This window comes from Trachypithecus francoisi, unplaced genomic scaffold, assembly GCF_009764315.1.
Source record: "Trachypithecus francoisi isolate TF-2019V2 unplaced genomic scaffold, Tfra_2.0 Lachesis_group5, whole genome shotgun sequence".
In the NCBI taxonomy this organism is placed as follows: domain Eukaryota; kingdom Metazoa; phylum Chordata; class Mammalia; order Primates; family Cercopithecidae; genus Trachypithecus; species Trachypithecus francoisi.
The window spans coordinates 61,445,876-61,467,543 of NW_022681470.1; the positions used below are offsets into that span (position 1 = coordinate 61,445,876).

The following is a 21,668-nucleotide window of genomic DNA, read 5'->3' on the forward strand; positions in this document are numbered from 1 at the left end:
AGGTGTTAATCAGTCTGATCCATCTGTTATACAGGTCACTCAAGAACCTTTCACCTAATGACTTTAGCCATCTCTTATCTGAATGCCAATTTGTCTAACCCTTTGCTTGATTCTAGACCTTCTAAATACTGCTCTTTGAGTTTAATCTATTAGGTATGTATAGGAAACTGGCTGTACTGGAGTCTGGAGTCTCCAAAATGGTGGTCTGTAAGAGATAGGTAAATAAACTGGACAGACTGTAGCCATTTCCAAATAATGAAACTTTTTTCCTTTCCGCTACTACATAAAGCCCTTTTGTGAGCTTCATATTAGATTTTAGGTAACATTGTCCTTTGAAGAAAGCCCAAGTTAGTAATCTTTTTAGATTGACCATCTTTTTTTCTTCTGAAACTGGTCTCTGGTTGCCCAGGCTGGAGTGCAGTGGCACTATCTCAGCTCACTACAGCCTGGACCTCGGGCTCACGTGGTTCTCCCACCTCAGCCTCCCAAGTAGCTGGGATTATAGGCATGTGCCACCACGCCTGGCTAATTTTTTGTAGTTTTAGTAGAGACAGGGTTTTGCTGTGTTGCTCAGGCTGATCTCGAGCTCCTGGACTCAAGCAATCCACCCACTTTGGCCTCCCAGAATCCTGGGATTATAGGTGTGAACCACTGCACTTGTCCAAGATTGACTGTCTTTTGATAGTTTACTGAAATAAGTAGGTTGAGAAGAATCCATGCCTTTTTATCTTTTTCTTTCTTTCTTTTCTTTCTTCTTTTTTTTTTTTTTTAAATGTAGAGAGACTTGCTGTGTCACTCAGGCTGGAATGCAGTGGTGCAATCATAGTTCACTGCAGCCTCTACCTCCTGGGCTTAAGTCATCTTCCTGTCTCAGCCTCCCAAATAGCTGGGACTATAGGTGCATGGCACTGCACTGCACCTGGCTAATTTTTTTTTTTGTAGAAATGGGGTCTTGCTATGTTGCCCAGACTGGTCTTGAACTCCTGGCCTCAAGTGATTCTTCCACTTCAGCCTCCCAAGGTGTTGGGATTACAGGCATGAGCCACCACGCCCAGACCTAAATCAATTCCTAATAAAGATTTATTCTTTAAAGGCAGAGAAAGAGACGTTGCTGTCATACTGAAACATGATTTTGAAGTTACTGAATTTTGAAGCCTGTTAGTCTCATTGAGTCATTTGTCCACTTCATATAGCTGTAAATTTGAGAGTGAAGATCCTGCAAATGATATGGCAGCTTTATTGAAATTCAGTCACTTGTGAAATAGCATGACTTTCCTGGGATAGTCACTAAAGGTTTGAGATACATGGAGGATTTTATAATTGCTGATCTACTTTTTCAGTAAAATTTGTTTTTGGGTTCATCTGTTCTCTGAATATAATTCTCCCTTTTTTCCTCTCATTTTCTTTCTTGTACTTTCTCTGTAGAGTTTAACATGCCATATAAAGAATATTTTGCTGTTGGTTTTGTTTTGTTTGAGACAGGATCTCTCTGTTGCTCAGGCTAGAGTGCAGTGGCAAGATCTCGGCTCACTGCAACCTCTGCCTCTGTGGCGCAAGCAATCCTCCCACCTCAGCCTCCCCAGTAGCTGGGACTACAGGAGTATGCCACCACACATGGCTAGTTTTTTGTATATTTTTTTGTAGGTACAGGTTTTCCCCTTGTTGCCTAGGCTGGTCTTGAGCTCCAGGACTCAAGCGATCCCCCTTCTTCGGCCTCCCAAAGTGTTGGGATGATAGGCGTGAGCCATCATGTCTGGCCCGTTTTTATTCTTTAACTTGTCGTTTTGAAAATATTTCAGACTTAATGAAGTTGCAAAAGTATTGCATAGAGTTTCCCTATACCCTTTATCCAGAGTCCCCAAATGGTAACATCTTACATGATAATAGTATGATGATCAAAACCAGAAAATTGCCCTAAGTAATTCTGATTGGTTATCTGTTCTGACTTGCAATTGCTATGGTGCTTGTGGATGGCCATCTCTGTTGATTTTTATGATTTTGGTTGCTTGTGTTTTATTTGAAAGGACAAATGAGAGAAATGCTTTTCATGTAATCTATTTTATACCTTTGCAGAGGGGGTAGACTTTTCTTTTTTTTTTTTTTTGAGACGGAGTCTCGCTTGGTCGCCCAGGCTGGAGTGCAGTGGCCGGATCTCAGCTCACTGCAAGCTCCGCCTCCTGGGTTTACGCCATTCTCCTGCCTCAGCCTCCCGAGTAGCTGGGACTACAGGCGCCCACCACCTCGCCCTGCTAGTTTTTTGTATTTTTTTTAGTAGAGACGGGGTTTCACCATGTTAGCCAGGATGGTCTCGATCTCCTGACCTCGTGATCCGCCCATCTCGGCCTCCCAAAGTGCTGGGACTACAGGCTTGAGCCACCGCACCCCGCCTAGGCTTTTCATTTTGATCAAGAAGATGACATTGTTTAAAATGGTAGTCCTTTTTTTTTTTTTTTTTTTTGAGATGGAGTCTTGCTCTGTCACCCAGGCTGGAGTGCAGTGGCATGATCTCGGCTCACTGCAGCCTCTGCCTCCCAGGTTCACGCCGTTCACCTGCCTCAGCCTCCTGAGTAGCTGGCACTACAGGCGTCTGCTACCAGGCCTGGCTAATTTTTTATATTTTTAGTAGAGACTGGGTTTCACTGTGTTAGCCAGGATGGTCTCAATCTCCTGACCTTGGACCTCGTGATCTGCCGGCCTCAGCCTCCCAAAGTACTGGAATTACAGGCATGAACCACTGCACCTAGCCTGAAATGGTAGTTCTTTCTAAATCATTTCTCCAAATTTTCCCATGTATACAAATGAAATAAATATGATGAATTTTGTGTGTGTTTATTAATTTTTGAGACTGAGTCTTGCTTTGTGGACCAGGCTGGAGTGCAGTGGTGTGATCTCAGCTCACTGCAACCTCTGCTTCCTGGGTTCAAGTGATTCTCCTGCCTCAGCCTCCTGAGTAGCTGGGATTACAGGTGCACACAACCACGCCCTGCTAATTTTTGTGATTTTAGTAGAGATGAGGTTTCACCAGACTGGTGGGTTACCCAGAGTGGTCTCAAACTCCTGCGCTCAAACGATCCACACACCTCGACCTCCCAAAGTTCTGGGATTACAGGTGTGAGCCACCACACCTGGCTGGTTTTAAAACTTCTTTTTTATATTGTGGTTTCCCCAGATAATTTATTTTTGCTTATAACTGTTTTAACCTAAGTAAGGTAGTAAGGCTTTATAAATATAAATGACAGTAATAGGATTGCTTTATTAAATAATTGCTCCTGGCCGCATGCGGTGGCTCACGCCTGTAATCCCAGCACTTTGGGAGGCTGAGGTGGGTGGATCACAAAGTCAGGAGTTTGAGACCAGCCTGGCCAAGATGGTGAAACCGTGTCTCTACTAAAAATATAAAAATTAGCACCTATAATCGTAGCTACTTGGGAGGCACAGGCAGGAGAATCGCTTGAACCAGGGAGGTGGAGGTTGTAGTAAGCTGAGATTGTGCCACTGCTCTTCAGCCAGAGCAAGACTCTGTCTCAAACAAACAAAAAAATTGCTGCATCTGCATTATATGTTAATTGAACTTTGCTTTGAAGATCACTGTGGTCAGAAAATGCCATCTCTCAAACTTTTCATTGTCTCCATTTGTCTACAAAAATGTTTCTGGAAATAATGTTTTTTATAATTAGAATTTTGAAAATGCTTTTTCAGTAGAACTGCATTGACAGATAAGTTGTAGGATCTGTATCCTTCCTCTAGGATGGTGATGATATTTTCCATATTTTATCTCTGAATCTGGTAGTGGTTGGTGAACCTGACCCACAGTAGACTTATTTTGGGTGTATCTCATTTACATAGCCTCAAATAATGAATAGTCCAGATTATTAAGTTGTTTGCAGCTTGATCTTTTCCTGTAGCCAAGTTTTTGTCTTTTGTTCTACTTGAAAAATTTCTTCGTAAGTCCTTGGAATACATCTCTTTTAGATTAATGTAATATCTAAGAATTTCTCTCTACTGGGTTGTTTTCCTTGCTTCTTTTTATTGGCCTTGAGAAAAACTTTATTTGTTGCTGCTGCTTAGGAAATGTTTATAGTAACTGGGAAAAATAAGATGATGAAAAAAATTAATTTATATACACGTGATGGTGATGGGAATTTCAACCATAAAATTATCCTTGACACTTAGAATGTCGCTTTAGATGAAAATGCTATTGTTTTATGAAGCAAATGGGGAAAAATCCAGATTTTAAGATCTCATAACCCTGTATGACTTAACACTTGAAAATCAAAATTAAATTTAAATAGCCACACACTTTTTTGCTGTTGTTTGTGAGTTAGGCGAATTTGGTAATATAGGAAGAGATGACAAAAATAGTCTCCATTGTGTCCTGCTTGGAGCCAATTTTCATATAAAAATTTAAAAGCTTGATATGGAAGAACATTTTTACCTATTTTTCACTTTTTTTTTTCCCAATTATATTTTGGTAATATATTTTGGATATGGCCTGTCTTGGTCTTTGTCATTTTTATCAATTTTGATTTTTCCCTTGCAAATGAGAGCTTTGTCCAGCCAACATGGAGAAGTACATTTCTAGGGACTAAACCTGGCTCCCGGGTTGTTTGCTGAGGTCCTTTTTGTGTGGAAAGAATGGTTATTACCAGGGAAGGTTTTCCTTTTGTTTTACTTGCTATCCAGATGCTGCTCAGACTCTCGCTCTCGCACAGGATCACAGTATGGATATTCCAAGTCAAGACCAACTGAAGGTAAAATCACCACACGGTGACTTCTTTTGTTGTACAGAGTGGCCCCTTCTCTGTACCTATGGATCTTGGACTCCCAAGACCTTTCCCTGAATGTGGTAAGAATTTAATAAGAAAGGTTCTTGGGAGTTCACAGACCAGGGACAGAGTGAACCTTCTCTGTTCTGCCCATAACAGAGTTCCAGTCTCTGAACCTTTCTTTGGGATGTAGCACTTCTGATCTTCAGTTCTTCCAGTTGCATTTTTCTTTGGGTTTGTGTGTACCTGTGTGTGTGTGTGTTTGAGGAATTTGCTTTATTAGATTTTAATAGGCTTGTTGCAGTTAAGTTCATGTCAGGCCATTTCCTAAAGCTTCCCCAAACCTGGGGAAACTTTATAGTCATCTTGGTACATGTGAGAGTTTCATATGTTTTCTGAATTATGCCTAATTTTGTAGTAGACTTGAGGCTTTATACAGATAGCCTGTTTTTAACAGTAGATTTTGGCCTTTGTGTAGAGGTTTTTTTATCGCCCCAGGTTTGGGATTCTTCTAGCTTTGCTCACAGTGGGTTGAGGAGAGGTGTTGCCTTTATATGATGACTGTTGTGAACTTGAGTTCTCTTTCTTGTGTGTAACCCATTGTGTTGCACACTAACTGGTGAGCCAGAATGGAACTGCTACATCCCCTGGTCTCAGTTATTTCTACTGCACTGATGGACACTTTTCCCTTCTTTCAGCAAAGTGCAGAGGAAAGTTCCACTTCCAGAAAAAGAATGACAGAAGATGATATCCCCACACTGCCTACCTCAGAGCATAAATGCAGAAATTCTAGAGAAGGTATGTTTTGGATTAAGGCCATATGGACTTTTGTTCTCTTCCTCTTCACCCAACCTTTTTTTTTTAAATCTTTCCATATGTGAAGTAGGAGAGGCATATGTCGTCATTTCTCATCCTTTACTGAAAACCTTTTTATCAGCCTAGTTACTACCGTTGTTAGCTTTGAAGATGGTAGTGCTCTTTTAGCAACCCATGAGTACTAGGATGGTGCGAGACCCTTCCATGAGCTAGCGTGTTACTAGAAAATAGCTATACATTTATTGATTTGCCACCAGGTGAGTTTTCTATATACATGAATTCAGCTGCCTTAGACTTTTCAATCTTAGTATTCTTGTATGTATATGATTTGGTTAGAATTTTTATTTTGATTTGTCTACTTGAAGCAAAGGCTCATTTTCATACTTTTTTTTGAGTCAGAGTCTCGCTGGATCGCGCAGGTTGGAGTGCAGCAGTGCCATCTCAGCTCACTACAACCTCCACCTCCCTGGTTCAAGTGATTCTTGTGCCTCAGCGTCCTGAGTAGCTGAGATTACGGGTGTGTGCCACCACTCCTGGCTCTTTATTTATTTATTTATTTTGAGACGGAGTCTCGCTCTTGTTGCACAGGCTGAGTGCAATGGCGTGATTTCAGCTCACCGCAGCCTCCGCCCCCCAGGTTCAAGTGAATTCTCCTGCCTTAGCCTCTGGAGTAGCTGGGATTACAGGCGTGTGCCACCACACCTGACTAATTTTGTACTTTTAGTAGAGGTGGGGTTTCGCCATGTTGGTCAGGCTGGTCTCTAACTCCCAACCTCAGGTGATCTGCCCGCCTCGGCCTCCCAAAGTGCTGGGATTACAGGCGCACACCACCATGCCTGGCTAATTTTGGGGTTTTGTGATGTTGGCCAAGCTGGTCTCAAACTCCTGGCCTCAAATAATCTGCCTGCCTCAGCCTCCTAAAGTGCTGGGATTAAAGGCGCGAGCCACTGCACCTGACCCAATTTTCACACATTTTGAAGTTTGCAAAGATGACATTATAAATATACTTAATCACAAAGCCAAGAATAAGATACAGGAAGCCTGGTATAAGTTGAGCATTCTAAATTTGAAATGTTGAGCATTCTCCGTTTGAAAGATGGTAATGCTCTTTTAGCAACCCATGAGTACTAGGATGGTGCAAGACCCTTTCAAAAGATCTTAGAATAAGTTGAGCATCCAAAATCTGAAAGCTTTTTTTTTTTTTTTTGAGACAGAGTCTTGCTCTTGTCACCAGGCTGGAGTGCAATGGCGCAATCTCAGTTCACTGCAGCCTCCACCTCCCATGTTCAAGTGATTCTCCTGCCTCAGCCTCCTAAGTAGCTGGGATTACATGCGTGCACCACTATGCCCAGCTAATTTTTGTGTTCTTAGTTGAGACGGGGTTTTACCATGTTGGCCAGGGTGGGTTGATCTCATGACCTCGTGATCCACCTGCCTTGGCCTCCCAAAGTGCTGGGATTACAGGCATGAGCCACCACACCCAGCCTCTGAAAACTTTTTCACATGACACCACAAGTAGAAAATTTAACACCTGACCTCATGTGACAGGTTGCAGTGAAAACTTTGTTTCATGCACAGAATTATTTAAAATATTATATAAAACTACCTTCAGGCTATGTGTACAAGGTGTGCATGAAAACTTGGGTCCCATTGGCCGGGCGCAGTGGCTCACGCCTGTAATCCCAGCACTTTGGGAGGCCGAGGCGGGCGGATCATGAGGTCAGGAGATCGAGACCATCCTGGCTAACATGGTGAAACCCTGTCTCTACTAAAAAAAATACAAAAAGTTAGCTGGACTTTGTGGCGGGCGCCTGTAGTCCCAGCTACTCAGGAGTCTGAGGCAGGAGAATGGTGTGAACCTGAGAGGCAGAGCTTGCAGTGAACCGAGATCGCGCCACTGCACTCCAGTCTGGGCGACAGAGCGAGACTCTCTCAAAAAAAAAAAAAAAAAAAAAAAGGAAAAGAAAAAGAAAAGAAAACTTGGGTGCCATCCCCAGGATATTTCATTACATATATGCAGATATTTCAAATCCAGAAAAATTGTTTTGCCTTTGGATGGTGGTCACCAGATCTTTGCCATTCCATTAGATATGCTGTGATCAGGCTAATGAGTTAATCCATATTTTCCCCAAAATTGTACTTTAAAAAACACTTTCTAGGCTGGGCGCAGTGGCTCATGCCTGTAATTCTAGCACTTTGGGAGGCTGAGGCGGGCAGATCACCTGAGGGCAGGAGTTCGAGACCAGCCTGGCCACCATGGTGAAACCCTGTCTCTATTAAAAATACAAAAATTAGCCAGACATGGTGGCAGGCGCCTGTAATCCCAGCGACTTGGGAGGCTGAGGCAGGAGAATTGCTTGAACTTGGGAGGCAGAGGTTGCAGAGCCGAGATCACGCCATTGCACTCCAGCCTGGGGGACAAGAGCAAGACATCGTCTCAAAAAACAAACAAACATTTTCTAAAATTAGTTTTTTATTTTTGTTTCTCTTTTGGTGAAGATGTGTAAAATCATAAATTCCCCAGAGTCATTTTATGGCATGATGGCTTCTAGTTTAGGCATGTGGGACAATGGCAGGTTAAGCCTCTGGTTATGTCCGAGAAACTTTGGCTGCTGAAGTTATTTTAAAAGCTTAAATTAAATTTGAATAAGTTTATCATGCTGGATTGTTTTCTTTACATTTCATTTGAGCATAAACTGAATTTTGGTCTGCCTACTTTGTAACTATTCCAGTTCTATATGATATTAAATGTGTAATTTTATTCCTTAATGCAAATCCTTGCTTATTTTATACTCAAAAGGCAATTTTAAGATGTATAAGAACATGGCTGGGCACTGTTAGAAAATCAAGGCTGGGCATGGTAGCTCGTGCCTGTAATCCCAGCACTTTGGGAGGCCGAGGCAGGAGGATTACTTGAGCTCAAGAGTTTGAGACCAGCTTGGGTAACATAACGAGACCTCTACAAAAAATTAGCCCAGTGAAAAATTAGCTGGGCACGATGATGTGCACCAGTGGTCTCAGCCACTCGGGAGGCTGAGATGGAAGGATCACTTGAGCCCAAGACGTGGAGATTGCAGTGAACGGAGGTTGCGGTGAATCAATATCATGTCACAGCACTCCAGCCTGGGCAACAAAGTGGCACCCTGTCTCAAAAAAAAGTTGGAGGCAAGGGCAGGTGTAAGAATAGCCAATTCAAGGGGGGATATGTAGTTTGTGATGAACATTTGAGAATAAATAATAGTATTTTCAGGAAGACCTATAGGTAGAAGGGACAGAATTTTTATTTGTGGAAAGAATGACCTATTTTCATTTCCTTCATAAGTTGTAGAGCTTGAGTAGGGAAGAATAACTTTAATATGGACCATTCCAAGAATTTAGTTTCTGATAATTTCAATAATGAATAAGTAGAAACATAATTGAAGTTTCCCTGGCCACAGATAAGCCTTTTAGTCAGCAATATTGACATAATTTATAAGTAAATAGGGTAACCTTATGTTCTGGCAAGGACTCATGTATTGCAGAAATTCTTTCACCATATGTACTTCAGCACACATTAATGCCCATGGTTGCTTTGGGCAGGCCTTATGTATTGGGAAGATGTAGAAGAGAATGAGAAAGTAAGAAAGGAGCAGCAGAGCACAACGAAAGACTGGAGTCTGGGAAAGAAAAGAATATCATGTGATAACAACAGACTTATGTTATTAGCAGCCCTCAGTGTCATTCAGATGTACAACGTGAGATCTTTTACTTGAAATAATGTGGGGTCTTAGTATTTGTGGTATGTCTAGATACTTAGCTCTAAGAGCCCATTGATCCAGCAAGGGCGTATGTACGTGTTTGGACAGCCTAGAGTTTAGTATTTTATAGTGCTTGTTACCCACTAAAACATACGAATTACTGAGAAATGACCCAGAATATGTGGTATCAGTGAGATGGCCTGGACAACCTTGTAATCACCTATTATGGTTTGTATTGCCTTGCTTTGATCTTAAGGGTTAGACGACTATGTTACCATCATTTGCATTGCTATTAATCAAACTATTATCAGGTACTATGTACTAGAGCAAGTAATTCTATAGTTTATACATGGTAGGAGTGTTTAAAATGCCAGTAAATGACCATTTAGAAATTCTTTTAGAACAAGGTCATTGTTCAGATACTTTTAGAGTCTTTTTTTTTTTTTTTCCTGTCTTCTCATAGAAGGCAATGCTTTTAGAGTTTAGACTTGATAAACGATGATCTACTTGTAGTGTCATTACTTGCTGATGAAGCCTAAACAAGGGAGGAGATTTGAGCTCTGCCACTAAAACAGATACTTGATTTCTGGTTCTTTCTTTCTTAGAACAGGAATTTCTTTTTACCTGTTTGCTAAAGAATTTTTAAGTATTTTAAAGATAGTCTTGGTTATTACGTATTGTGCATAGTTATCATCCTTTTCATTTGACTTCTATAGATGGAGACTTAATTGAAAATTTAACCCAAGATGAGACATCTAGGCTGGACCTTGGATTTGAGGAGTGGGATGTAGCTGGCCTGCCTTGGTGGTTTTTAGGAAACTTGAGAAGCAACTATACACCTAGAAGTAATGGCTCAACTGATTTACAAACAAATCAGGTAAATTTCACATTTGAAGAGGAGTGTGTTTTTTTTTCTTTTGAAAGGGTAACATTCTTGGTTACTCTTGACCACACATTATATTCTCTAAGAATTCTTATTTACTCTTATGGCGTTAAATACCATCTGTATGCATGTGATACCCAAATCTGTATCTCTAGTCCTTACCGCTTCCCTAAATGCCCAACTTCAGTTTCCAGATGCCTGTTTAACTAACAACTCTACTTAGAGGATTTGACATTGAACAATTTCAAAATGGAGCTTTTGGCTGTGCGTAGTGGCTCATGCCTGTAATCTCTGGGAGTCTCAGCCTAAAACACTGGGAGGCCGAGACAGGAGGATTGCTTGAGCCCAGAAGTTTGAGACCAGCCTGGGCAACATAGATGCCATCTTTACAAAAAATAAAAAATTAGCCAGGCGTGGTGGCATGCGCCTGTTTTACTATAGTAATAACTGATTCAGCCCCCTCCTTCCTCACTTCCTGTCATTCTTCTTGTTCACTACATGTGTTTTGGATATACCAGGCTCCTTTCTGACCCTGTAGCCCAAAATTCCTTCCTTCCTCAGGCACCTTAAGTTTATTCTTTACTCTTTCTGGAACTCTCTTCCCCCATATTATTTCTTTGCCTTCTCATGATTTAGGACTCAAATGTAATTTCTTCAAAGAGGTCATTCCTGGCCACTAAGGCTATTACGTTACACAGTTCCAGTAGGTTCCATTCACTTTTTGTTTTGGAGCTGTGTAGTTATAGGTGGTGGCCCTGCAAAACCATCCCCTAGTTAAAATAGCCTCCTCTTTAGCCACTCTTCTCTTTTATCCTGTTTTATTCTCCATAGCACTTCTCACTTTGTAAAAATTTTGCTGTATTTTCTATTTGTGTTGTCTGTTTACCACTGAAATGTAAGGCCAGAGCTTTTGTATTGTTCACCACTTTTTCCATTACCTAGTACCTAGAACAGTATGTGGCACATAATAGGTATTCAGTGAGTATTTGTTTAATAAATGAATGAGTATATAAGAGTGGCAGAATAATAAATTGTCTCTCATGGATGTTGTAGAAAAGCATGTCATGAAATACTCATAGATGAATGCAGAAAGAAAGTTCTATATGGAGTTCAGAAAGTGTCAGGACAAAAGGTTTGGGTGACCAGCAGTATTTCTCATATTTCTTTAATAAGCATCCTTGACATTTTAAGGGAAAGAATATTTCAGAACTAATGGAATGTTTTCTAGCTTCTTAGAGTGTCACCTGTAGAAGGGAATTTAGGGAACAGATTCTATTTACTTGAGCAACTACAAGTCCTTACCTTTTAAACTCTTCAGTACTGTTTCTCAGGTGTTATACCTGATTGAGTGTTAAAAGAGGAAAGTCTATGCCTGGCACTATTATATCCATCCACTAGTTTATCCATAGTAGGTATCAAGTAGATATGTGTTGAATGAATACATGTCCACTGAATAAAGGCAAGATGTTCTTTGGCGATGTAGTGTGACGACATTGAGTTTTGGGTTTATTTGTGTTGTTTCAACGTCTGATAAACCTCTGAATACAGAAACTCATGTTTGTTTTTTTCTATTAGGATGTGGGTACTGCCATTGTTTCAGATACTACAGATGACTTGTGGTTTTTGAATGAGTCAGTATCAGAGCAGTTAGGTGTTGGAATAAAAGTTGAAGCTGCTGATACTGAACAAACAAGTGAAGAAGTAGGGAAAGTAAGTGACAAAAAGGTATGTTGTGGAAAAATTCCATGTTGATTCTGTTTGTGTGCTCATAGTATAATCTGTTCAGATCTCTTTGTATCTCTTTGTACAACAGATTGCTTACATAATCCCCTTTTTAACTTTAATTAATTTTTCAGTGCAATTTTAAGATTCACATTAAGTGTTAAGTTAACCAGGGCTGCCTTAAAAGCCCCTACTTAGTCAAAAGCAGTAAGCTATTCTTTTTTCCCCCTGCTTATAGCAACTAGCTATCTTTTTTCTTCCTTTGCTAACAAGGTAAGGTGCTAATCAAGCTTGTCCAACCCACAGCCTGTGAACCACATGCAGCCCAGAACAGCTTTGAATCAACACAAATTCATAAATTTTTTAAAAACATTCTGAGTTTTCTTGTGATTTTTTTTTCCCTTTTAGCCCGTCAGTTATCGTTAATGTTAGTGTATTTTATGTGTGACCCAAGATAATTCTTCCAGTGTGACCCAGGGAAGCCAAAAGATTGGACACCCCTGTTCTAAATGAACAGCAGTCTGTAGGAGAAAACTTATTTCTTGGAAATCTTGATAGCTTCCATAGCCATTTTATACCTAAATGGAAAAATAAGATTATTTCTTTGTAGCTATTTTAGAGTTAAAATAGTAGAAAAGAGGGGAGATTGAACTCTGAGTACATATGGCATGTACTCATGAAGTACTCATACATATAGTATGTACTTATGTACAGATGAAGAGTCATACAGGCAACTTGCTCAAGACTCAGAAGAAATTGGGGAGGAGATCCAGTGGCCAGGATGTAGAAGAGTGTTAGTAAACATCCATTGAATAAATACAGCAAAGAAAACCAGACCTAAATTGGGTCATCTTTTTTATTTATTTAAGGGATTTTCATAGGAATTTTGAGTTCCTGAAGGATACCCTAGTATATTCGTTGTAGTCAAATGGTGCTTGGGTTCTCTTAGACTAGTTATATGGGTAGCATTAGAAGAAATGCAGGTGGCTTGAATTAAGACAAAAGTGACATTTGGAAACTTTTATTTATTTATTTTTGAGATGGGATCTCACGGTTTTGCCCAACCTGGTCTTAAACTTCTTAGCTCAAGTGGTTCTTCCACTTCAGCCTCCTAAGTAGTTGGGGTCACAGGCATGTGCAACCATACTTGGGCTAGGAAGCTTTTATAGAGAGAGATGGGACTTAAAATACTTGACCGTTTTTGAGAAGGTTGCTGTACAGAGGTTCATAATCGTTTCCTAATTGGTTTTATTCCTTTTATTGGACCATAAAACTAGGGCTTTCAATTTTTAAATTCTAAATTTTAAAATTTAGAACACTCCTTACTTTTGAGACTTTTTTTGTTTGTTTCTGTTTATATGGGCATGTTTTTATAGGACAGCCAGAGTATCACATAACTGGTTTTACTTTTGAATGTGAAAAGTAAAATTTTAAAAGATTTTGTTTCATTTTTCCTGTCGGCTTAGATAAAAATTTTCATGTTTAACAATTTGGAGCTTTTCTACTCTGAAATTATTTATTTATTTTTAAATTGTTTTAGAGATAAGCTCTTACTCTGTCACCCAGCCTGGAGTGCAGTGGTGAGATCATAGCTTACTGCAAGCTGGAACTCTTGGGTTCAAGCAATTCTCTTGTCTCAGCCCCCAAGTAGCTGGGACTACAGGTGTGCACCACCACACCTGGCTAATTTTTAAAATTTTTTGTAGAGACAGGGTCTTGCTTTCTTGCCTAGGCCAGTTTCAAACTCCTGGGCTCAAGCGATCCTCCTGCCTTGGCCTCCCAAAGTGCTGAAATTATAGGAACCTGGCTGTGAAATAGCCACCATGCCCAGCTATTTTCTCTAAAGTCATAAATATGGGCATCTTCTCTCTTCTGAATGCAAAATTTATTTGGTAACCCTTCTGGGTGCTTTTCTCTCGTTTGTGCTACTACTGAAATGCCAACTAGATGTACAGAATAATGTGTTTGGTCTTGCATTTAAGCTGTCTCCTTAAGTGCTAGAGATGGGAGCAGAATGTGAGTTTTAAATTGAAGCAGTTGTCTTTTTTGCTTTTAGGTAATTAGCCTCATCTGAAACAAGTGAACATTACTAATGAGATGTTTTGCCTTCACAGGTGATTGAAATGGGAAAAAATGATGACCTTGAGGACTCTAAGTCCTTAAGTGATGATACTGATGTAGAAGTTACCTCTGAGGTATGAATCTCTAGCTAAAGCTATTTTGCACCAGCCCCATCTTCAGATGATGTAATCCCAGCAGTTCATTTGTGTTGAAGAGTGCTGCTTTTCCCCCCATTTCTGTCTCCCTTGCATAGTTGCTAAGTGATGTTGATTTCTTTATGTCTTTTAAGAGGTTTTTATTAGAACTTAAGAAGGGAAAGGGATAATTTGATCTTAACCTCTCCCTACCTTGAAAAGGATGAGATAAATGCCTCTGTGTGCCTTTCTCCCTGCCATCAAATCTCTTTGGAGACACAAAGTTATTCAAAATAATCCTGCCCTGCTTTCCCTGACTCAACACCTCTCTGCAATCCAAAGACAGACCCATAGGCTATCTAAAATTATTTGTTGAGTATAAAAATAATATTGTCATTGTTTTCTTAAAAAGAAGCAAATGGAAAACAGCTTAATTTCCACACAGATTAGTATTAATGGAGGACTAGTAAAGAATATTTGATATTCCGCTCTTAGGTTAATAGGAATGTATTTGTCACTAGTTGACAACTGAAGTCTAGACCCAAATGTATACCTTGCTTTTTTCTTGCTATTTCCCCATGTTTCTTTTAGTCTTGCCACAGGTAACACACTGTGGGAAAAAGGTTGGTGGAGGAAGGATAAGAAGGGGATTTTACATTTTGCTGCTTGGAAAGAAACATTTTTAGATTGTTTCTGGTGTTGATCCTTCCCCTAATCCCACCACACCACTGTCGATCATTATGGTAGTTCATTGCCAATTATCTGTGTGTAGCTTAGTAATAAAGTGAAATATATTGGTCCAGTAAGTGTTCTTGACCATAATACAAATAACAGAGATAAATGTTTCCATCTGTTTTTTTTGAGATGGAGTTTCACTCTTGTTGCCAAGGTTGGAGTGCAATGGCACAATCTCGGCTCACTGCAACCTCCACCTCCTGGGTGCAAGCGATTCTCCTGCCTCAGCCTCCCGAGTAGCTGAGATTACAGGCATGTGCTACCACGCCCGGCTAATTTTGTATTTTTAGTAGAGATGAGGATCTCCACGTTGGTCAGGCTGGTCTCAAACTTCCGACCTCAGGTGATCCGCCCACCTTGGCCTCCCAAAGTGCTGGGGTTACAGGCATGAGCCACCACTCCTGGCCATGTTTCCATCTTAATCAGACTTCTGTGACTACTTGGGTGCAGAAAACCTATTAAGCAAATGGACTGTATTTCATCAAATCAAAGATGCCATTGAATGTAATAAGCCCTATTTTATGTCCTACTAAGAAAAAGTGATGTAATTTAAACTATGGCACACCATCAGTCACGAATTCCAAATCTTTACGAAGTTCCTTGGATTATTTGTATAGCATTTTAGATGAGATTGGAAGATTTAGACTGGCAAGAGTGTTTTGAGGCCGTCTGGAGTCAGTTTAACACATGGTTGTGCCCTGGCCCCTCAGTCTGGACAATTGAGTTATGACTTCTAGACTTGAAGTGCTTGGCCTTTGACCTGAAAGTAATCAAGTTCAGCTTATGTGAAATCATAGATCCTGTCAAAGCCAGGCAGTTAACCACATTAAATATTCTTACTCGTTCCCCGTAGCTATTTTTGAATTAAGCAAAGCATTTAAAATTGATTGAGATCTAGTATCTCCTAATTTGAATATGGAAAAGTAGGGAAAAATTACTTGGCATTCAAGGAAAAGAACATTTATTTTTCAGAGGGCATGATTTAGGCATGCAATTATACCTATAATCCTGGGTATAATGAGAGTGCATGAGTAAATTTAGTAGTTTTCAAATCTCATCTGTTTTAGCTGTCTTTTTTGCCAAATTTCATAACATTTGCTATTAGTGTAGAAAACAATGACAGAGTCTTCGTTCTTCAGCCTCTTGCCCGATAAAGGAGTAAGTTGTGCAAAAGAAAGTAACTCCAAAGAAACCCATAAGGTACAGCAGACAATGTAAATTTCACTGAGATGAGGTAGAAAGCCAGAATAATTTAACTTTCTTAAAGATAGCTATATCAGATTTTGGCTTGAATATAGCAGTTGTGGCACTATTGGTGTAAAACTTCCAAAGACTTTCCTTCATGTGGCTATGGAATTTGCTCAAATCCTAGGCTAGGTCACTGGTGTGAAATAGCTTAGTGAGAGGATGTGAATGAATTTGGCCTCCTTTCCTTTTTCTCAGCATCATATTAACCCCCCGAGTATTAATTGGCTTCACTTGTCTTTGTAGGACGAGTGGCAGTGTACTGAATGCAAGAAATTTAACTCTCCAAGCAAGAGGTACTGTTTTCGTTGTTGGGCCTTGAGGAAGGATTGGTATTCAGATTGTTCAAAGTTAACCCATTCTCTCTCCACATCTGATATCACTGCCATACCTGAAAAGGAAAATGAAGGAAATGATGTCCCTGATTGTCGAAGAACCATTTCAGCTCCTGTTGTTAGGCCTAAAGATGTATATATAAAGAAAGAAAACTCCAAACTTTTTGATCCTTGCAACTCGGTGGAATTCTTGGATTTGGCTCACAGTTCTGAAAGCCAAGAGACCATCTCAAGCACGGGAGAACAGTTAGATAACCTTTCTGAACAGAGAACAGATACAGAAAACATGGAGGATTGCCAGAACCTCTTGAAGCCATGTAGCTTATGTGAGAAAAGACCACGAGACGGGAACATTATTCATGGGAGGACGGGCCATCTTGTCACTTGTTTTCACTGTGCCAGAAGACTAAAGAAGGCTGGGGCTTCATGCCCTATTTGCAAGAAGGAGATTCAGCTGGTTATTAAGGTTTTTATAGCATGATGGTAGTAGAACATAAAAATGCGTTTCTTCAATTCACTTACACATTGTTTGAAAATCAATCCTTTATTTAATTTTATTTCCTACCTATCAGAATGTTCTTAGGCATCAAAATCCAAGGTAGCTGTAGGAAAAGTACTGGAGCTAACAATGAAGAACAGAAGTAATCTGATTAGTCAAATTATGAAGTGCCATGGATTACTTTATGCAGCAGTCAGGTACATAGGTAGGTGAACCCAAAAGAAAAACTGAAAAACAAGAGATTTCTTCCATGCGCATTTACAGTGTTGAGGTATAATTAACATGATAAAGTGTTTCCTTGTAACGAGTTGTAGAAATCTGAGTAACCACCCAAAAAAAGCAATAGAATATTTCTGTCACCCCAAAATACTGCGTTCTGCCACTTTTCAGACCTTCAGCTGTTTCATGGCTCTCACTCTAGATTATTTTTTTTTGCACTTTTTTTTTCGAGGGTATAGAGGAGGTGTGGGGTGACAGGGTCTGTCTTGTTCTGTCTCCCAGGCTGAAGTGCAGTGCAGTGCAGTGCATGGCTCACTGCAGCCTTGGTCTCCTGAGAATAAGTGAGAATAAGTGGTCTGTCTCCTGAGAATAAGTGGCCTCCTGAGAATAAGTGAGAATAAGTGTTCTGTCTCCTGAGAATAAGTGGTCTTCCCACTTCAGCCTCCTGAATAGCTGAGACTGTAGACTAGCATAACCACACTGGCTAATTTTTTGTGGAGATGAAGTCCCACTATGTTGCCCAGGCTGGTCTCGAACTCCTGGGCTCAAACAGTCCTTCCACCTCAGCCTTCCAAAGTGCTGGGATTATAGTAATGAGCCACCTAGTCTGGCCCTTTTGCAAGACTTTAATCTGACATCTAAATTTTTGAAATTTAAGTACTTACAAAGGATAAACTATCCAACATATTGCATATTATATATGTGCTTTAAAGATTTTTTTTTTTTTTTTGAGAGACAGGGTCTCACTTTGTCATCCAAGCTGGAGTGCAGTGGTGCAAACATGGCTCACCTCCTGGGCTCAAGTGATCTCCAGCTTCAGCTTCCCTCACAGGCATTTACTGTCTCACCCAGCTAATTAAAAATATTTGTAGACGGCGTCTCATTATGTTGCCCAGGCTGGTCTCGAACTCCTGGGTTTAAGTGATTCCCCTGCCTCAGCCTCCCAAAGTGTTGGGCTTATAGCCATAAGCCACTATGCTTGGCTTAAAGATATTTTTATGAAAGCCCTGGGGCTATAGATTTGGCTGATTAAATTTATAGAAAAAGTCCTGTCATATAAACTGGCAAAGCCTGTTCTCAGTTTAATTAGCCAAATCAGACTTAACTTCAGTCAGAACATGTCTTGGTTTTAATTCAGATAAATGCACAAACATACTTCTCTGGCACAGCCTTCAGAAGGATCAGTTCCTTTTTTTTTTTTTTTCTTTCTAGACAGAGTCTTGCTCTGTCGCCTAGGCTGGAGTACACTGGCACAATCACAGTTCACTGCAGCCTCGACCTCCCAGATCCAAGCAGTCCTCACACCTAAGCCTCCCAAGTAGCTGGGACTATAGGCGCATGCCACCATGCCCAGCTGATTTTTGTATTTTTTTTTTTGAGACGGAGTCTCGCGCTGTCACCCAGGCTGGAGTGCTGTGGCCGGATCTCAGCTCACTGCAAGCTCCGCCTCCTGGGTTCACGCCATTCTCCTGCCTCAGCCTCCCGAGTAGCTGGGACTACAGGCGCCGCCACCTCGCCCAGCTAGTTTTTTGTAGTTTTTAGTAGAGACGGGGTTTCACCGTGTTAGGATGGTCTCGATCTCCTGACCTCGTGATCCGCCCGTCTCGGCCTCCCAAAGTGCTAGGATTACAGGCTTGAGCCACCGCGCCCGGCCGATTTTTGTATTTTTTGTACAGATAGCATTTTGCCATGTTGCCCAGGCTGGTCCCAAACTCCTAGCCTCAAGCAACCCTCCTGCCTCAGCCTCTCAAAGTGCTAGGATTATAGTCCTGAGCTACTGCCCCTTACCCTCTTTGCCTCTTAGGAGTCATTTAGATTTTTTTTTTGATCCTTTTGTTTAGTGCCTCTGGAGCTGCTTACACCATATTTAAGTTGGTTTCCATAGAGCTATGCATGTATCCTTACCCCATGGGAAAATGTTGGTGTATTCTCAAGGGTATGCATGTGTCATTTTGGAGACCAAGACCCTAGAACTGTCAAACTTAAGGATCACAAAAATCACGAGGGTTGCTTGTTAAAAATGCCCAAACCCCCAGAGACTGATCCCTGAGATCTGGACCAGGAATTTGCATTTGAACAAGTGTTTCTGGAATCTCTATGCAAGTTTTATACAGAACATGCTTTTGGAATCCTTGCCCTAGACAGGAGTGTCCAATCTTTTGGCTTCCCTGGTCCACATTGGAAGAAGAAGAATTGTCTTGGACCACACATAAAATACACTAACACTAGCAATAGCTGATGAGCTTAAAAAAAAAATTGTGGGCTGGGTGTAGTGGCTCATGTCTGCAATCCTAGCACTTTGGGAGGCTGAGGCGGGTGAATCACCTGAGGTCGGGAGTTCGAGACCAGCCTGACCAACACAGAGAAACCCCATCTCTACTAAAAATACAAAAAATTAGCCGGGCATGGTGGCACATGCCTGTAGTCCCAGCTACTCAGGAGGCTGAGGCAGAAGAATTGCTTGAACCTGGGAGGTGGAGGTTGCGGTGAGCTGAGATTGCGCCATTGCACCCCAGCCTGGGCAACAATAGCGAAACTCTGTCTCAGAAAAAAAAAATCTCATAATGTTGTTATTATTGTTTTTGTTTGTTTGTTTTAGAGCCGGCGTCTCACTCTGTTGCCCAGGCTAGAGTGCAATGGCACGATCTCTGCTCACCGCAACCTCTGCCTCCTGGGTTCAAGTGATTCTCCTGCCTCAGCCTCCCAAGTAGCTGGGACTACAGGCACATACCACCATGCCCGGCTAATTTTTGTATTTTTAGTAGAGATGGGGTTTCACTATGTTGGCCAGGCTGGTCTCAAACTCCTGACCTCATGACCCACACCCCTCGGCCTCCTGAAGTGCTGGGATTATAGGCGTGAGCCACCGCACCCAGCCAAGTTATAATTTTTAATAAAACTTAAGAAGAATTACTTATGTTTATAGATAATTTCATCTTAATTTGGCACATCATTGCCCAGGAAAGAATCCTCTTATGCTACTCAGCTTTACTCCTGTTCCTGCTTGCTCATCAGGTTTTTCACTGCTTCTGTTAGCACTAAGTACTTAGGTGATCGTAAGCTATGTTCTTGAGCCGAATTTCATCTTCACTTATAGGAAACTTTATTTCTTTCCTTTTTTTTTTTAATTTGAGATGGAGTTTTGCTCTTGTCGCCCAGGCTGGAGTGCAATGGAGTGCTTGGCTCACTGCAACCTCCGCCTCCCAGTTTCAGATGATTCTCCTGCCTCAGCCTCCCAAGTAACTGGGATTACAGATGTGCACCACCATGTCTGGCTAATTTTGTATTTTTAGTAGAGATGGTTCCACCATGTTGGTCAGGCTGGTCTCGAACTCCTGACCTCAGGTCATCCACCCACCTTGGCCTCGCAAAGTGCTGGGATTACAGGCGTGAGCCACAGTGCCCAGCTTAAACTATTTTCGTGATCTGGTTTTGATTTTGTTCTTTTTTCCTTGCCACTGCGGTACAGATTTTTTTTACTCACTGCCACTAAACTAAAGCAAGGCATAGTTTATATGTGAAGTGTTCAGAGTTTACTGCTATAAGGAAACTTCCAAATACTGACATTCGCCTTTTAGCTGTAGTTATTGGGACCATGTGCTCTGGTTTTCTGGAGACTGCCAGTTTGCTCCCTTCTGCATCCCACCTGGTTTGTTTCTGTCTGTCCCCTTTCACTTTCAAATGTCTTCATTTGGATGATAAATTATATGGTCACCTAGTTATAGGTAAGCCATGTTCAAGTTGAAATCTTGATGGTGAGGAAAGATCTGTGTCATTGGAGCTCATTGTTTCTGCTGCAATGTGCCATAGACTATGAATAATGAAATCATAGCACATTACCATCAGAATTCTTGTTTTAGTTGTCATTTAAATTAATATTTATGATTGTTATCTTGGGCAAAAAGTTTGGAGAAGAGATGACAAATCATTAGAACAACGATGAATTTCAGTATTATGGCTAAAAAGTTCTTCTGTCTCAATATTAACTCACTCTCCTTGCAGTGTACTTAACAGTAATTGGTATGTTTTTTTATTTAATGCTTAAATCAGACTTTATAAAAATCTTAAACCAGGCCTTTAATATGGTATGCCATTTCCGCAGTCTACCAATGGAATAGTATGGGCTTCTAATCTTAGGCTTCTACAGTGGATTGAAGTTGAGCCATGCCAGCCTCTGCACTGCCACTAATTTGTGTAATACAAGATTGAGTCACTGCCAAGCATTTGAAATACGCGGTTGTGTTTTAATTATAATTTATGTATAGTTAGATGTATGTAATGCATTGTGTGATGTTATTTGGTTTGTAAGAATTTATTTTTAAGGGTCACGGCCATTTGTAATATTTTTGTGTGTGTAAATTCAATGCAATGTTGGCTCCCTTGAAAAGTCACTGATACATTGGTGCATGTTCTTCTGTTCCATAATACAAAGCTATGTAATGTTACCTCTTGACTCACTTTTGAAAGGAAGACAATTGTTGATGAGATATTTGAATTTTTTCCCCTCAGAATTATG

General features: G+C 40.8%; 1 protein-coding gene across 4 annotated transcripts in view; it reads left to right on the forward strand.

The window, feature by feature from the left end:
• MDM4 (MDM4 regulator of p53) overlaps window positions 1-18,209 on the forward strand; it is a 39,467-nt gene extending 21,258 nt beyond the window's left edge. Inside the window, exons 6-11 of one of the 4 annotated variants that reach the window (XR_004434273.1) lie at window positions 4,713-4,751; window positions 5,465-5,564; window positions 10,036-10,196; window positions 11,778-11,927; window positions 14,039-14,119; window positions 16,346-16,427. Coding sequence is in view for 2 of the 4 variants with exons in the window: in XM_033199446.1 (XP_033055337.1) it covers window positions 4,684-4,751; window positions 5,465-5,564; window positions 10,036-10,196; window positions 11,778-11,927; window positions 14,039-14,119; window positions 16,346-16,915 (1,130 nt within the window). In the remaining 2 variants the exon portion in view is untranslated. Of the gene's footprint in view, window positions 1-4,683; window positions 4,752-5,464; window positions 5,565-10,035; window positions 10,197-11,777; window positions 11,928-14,038; window positions 14,120-16,345 lie in introns of all 4 variants that reach the window. The other 3 variants (XM_033199446.1, XM_033199447.1, XR_004434274.1) reach the window with 3 other exon arrangements.
• The last annotated feature ends 3,459 nt before the right edge of the window (window positions 18,210-21,668 follow it).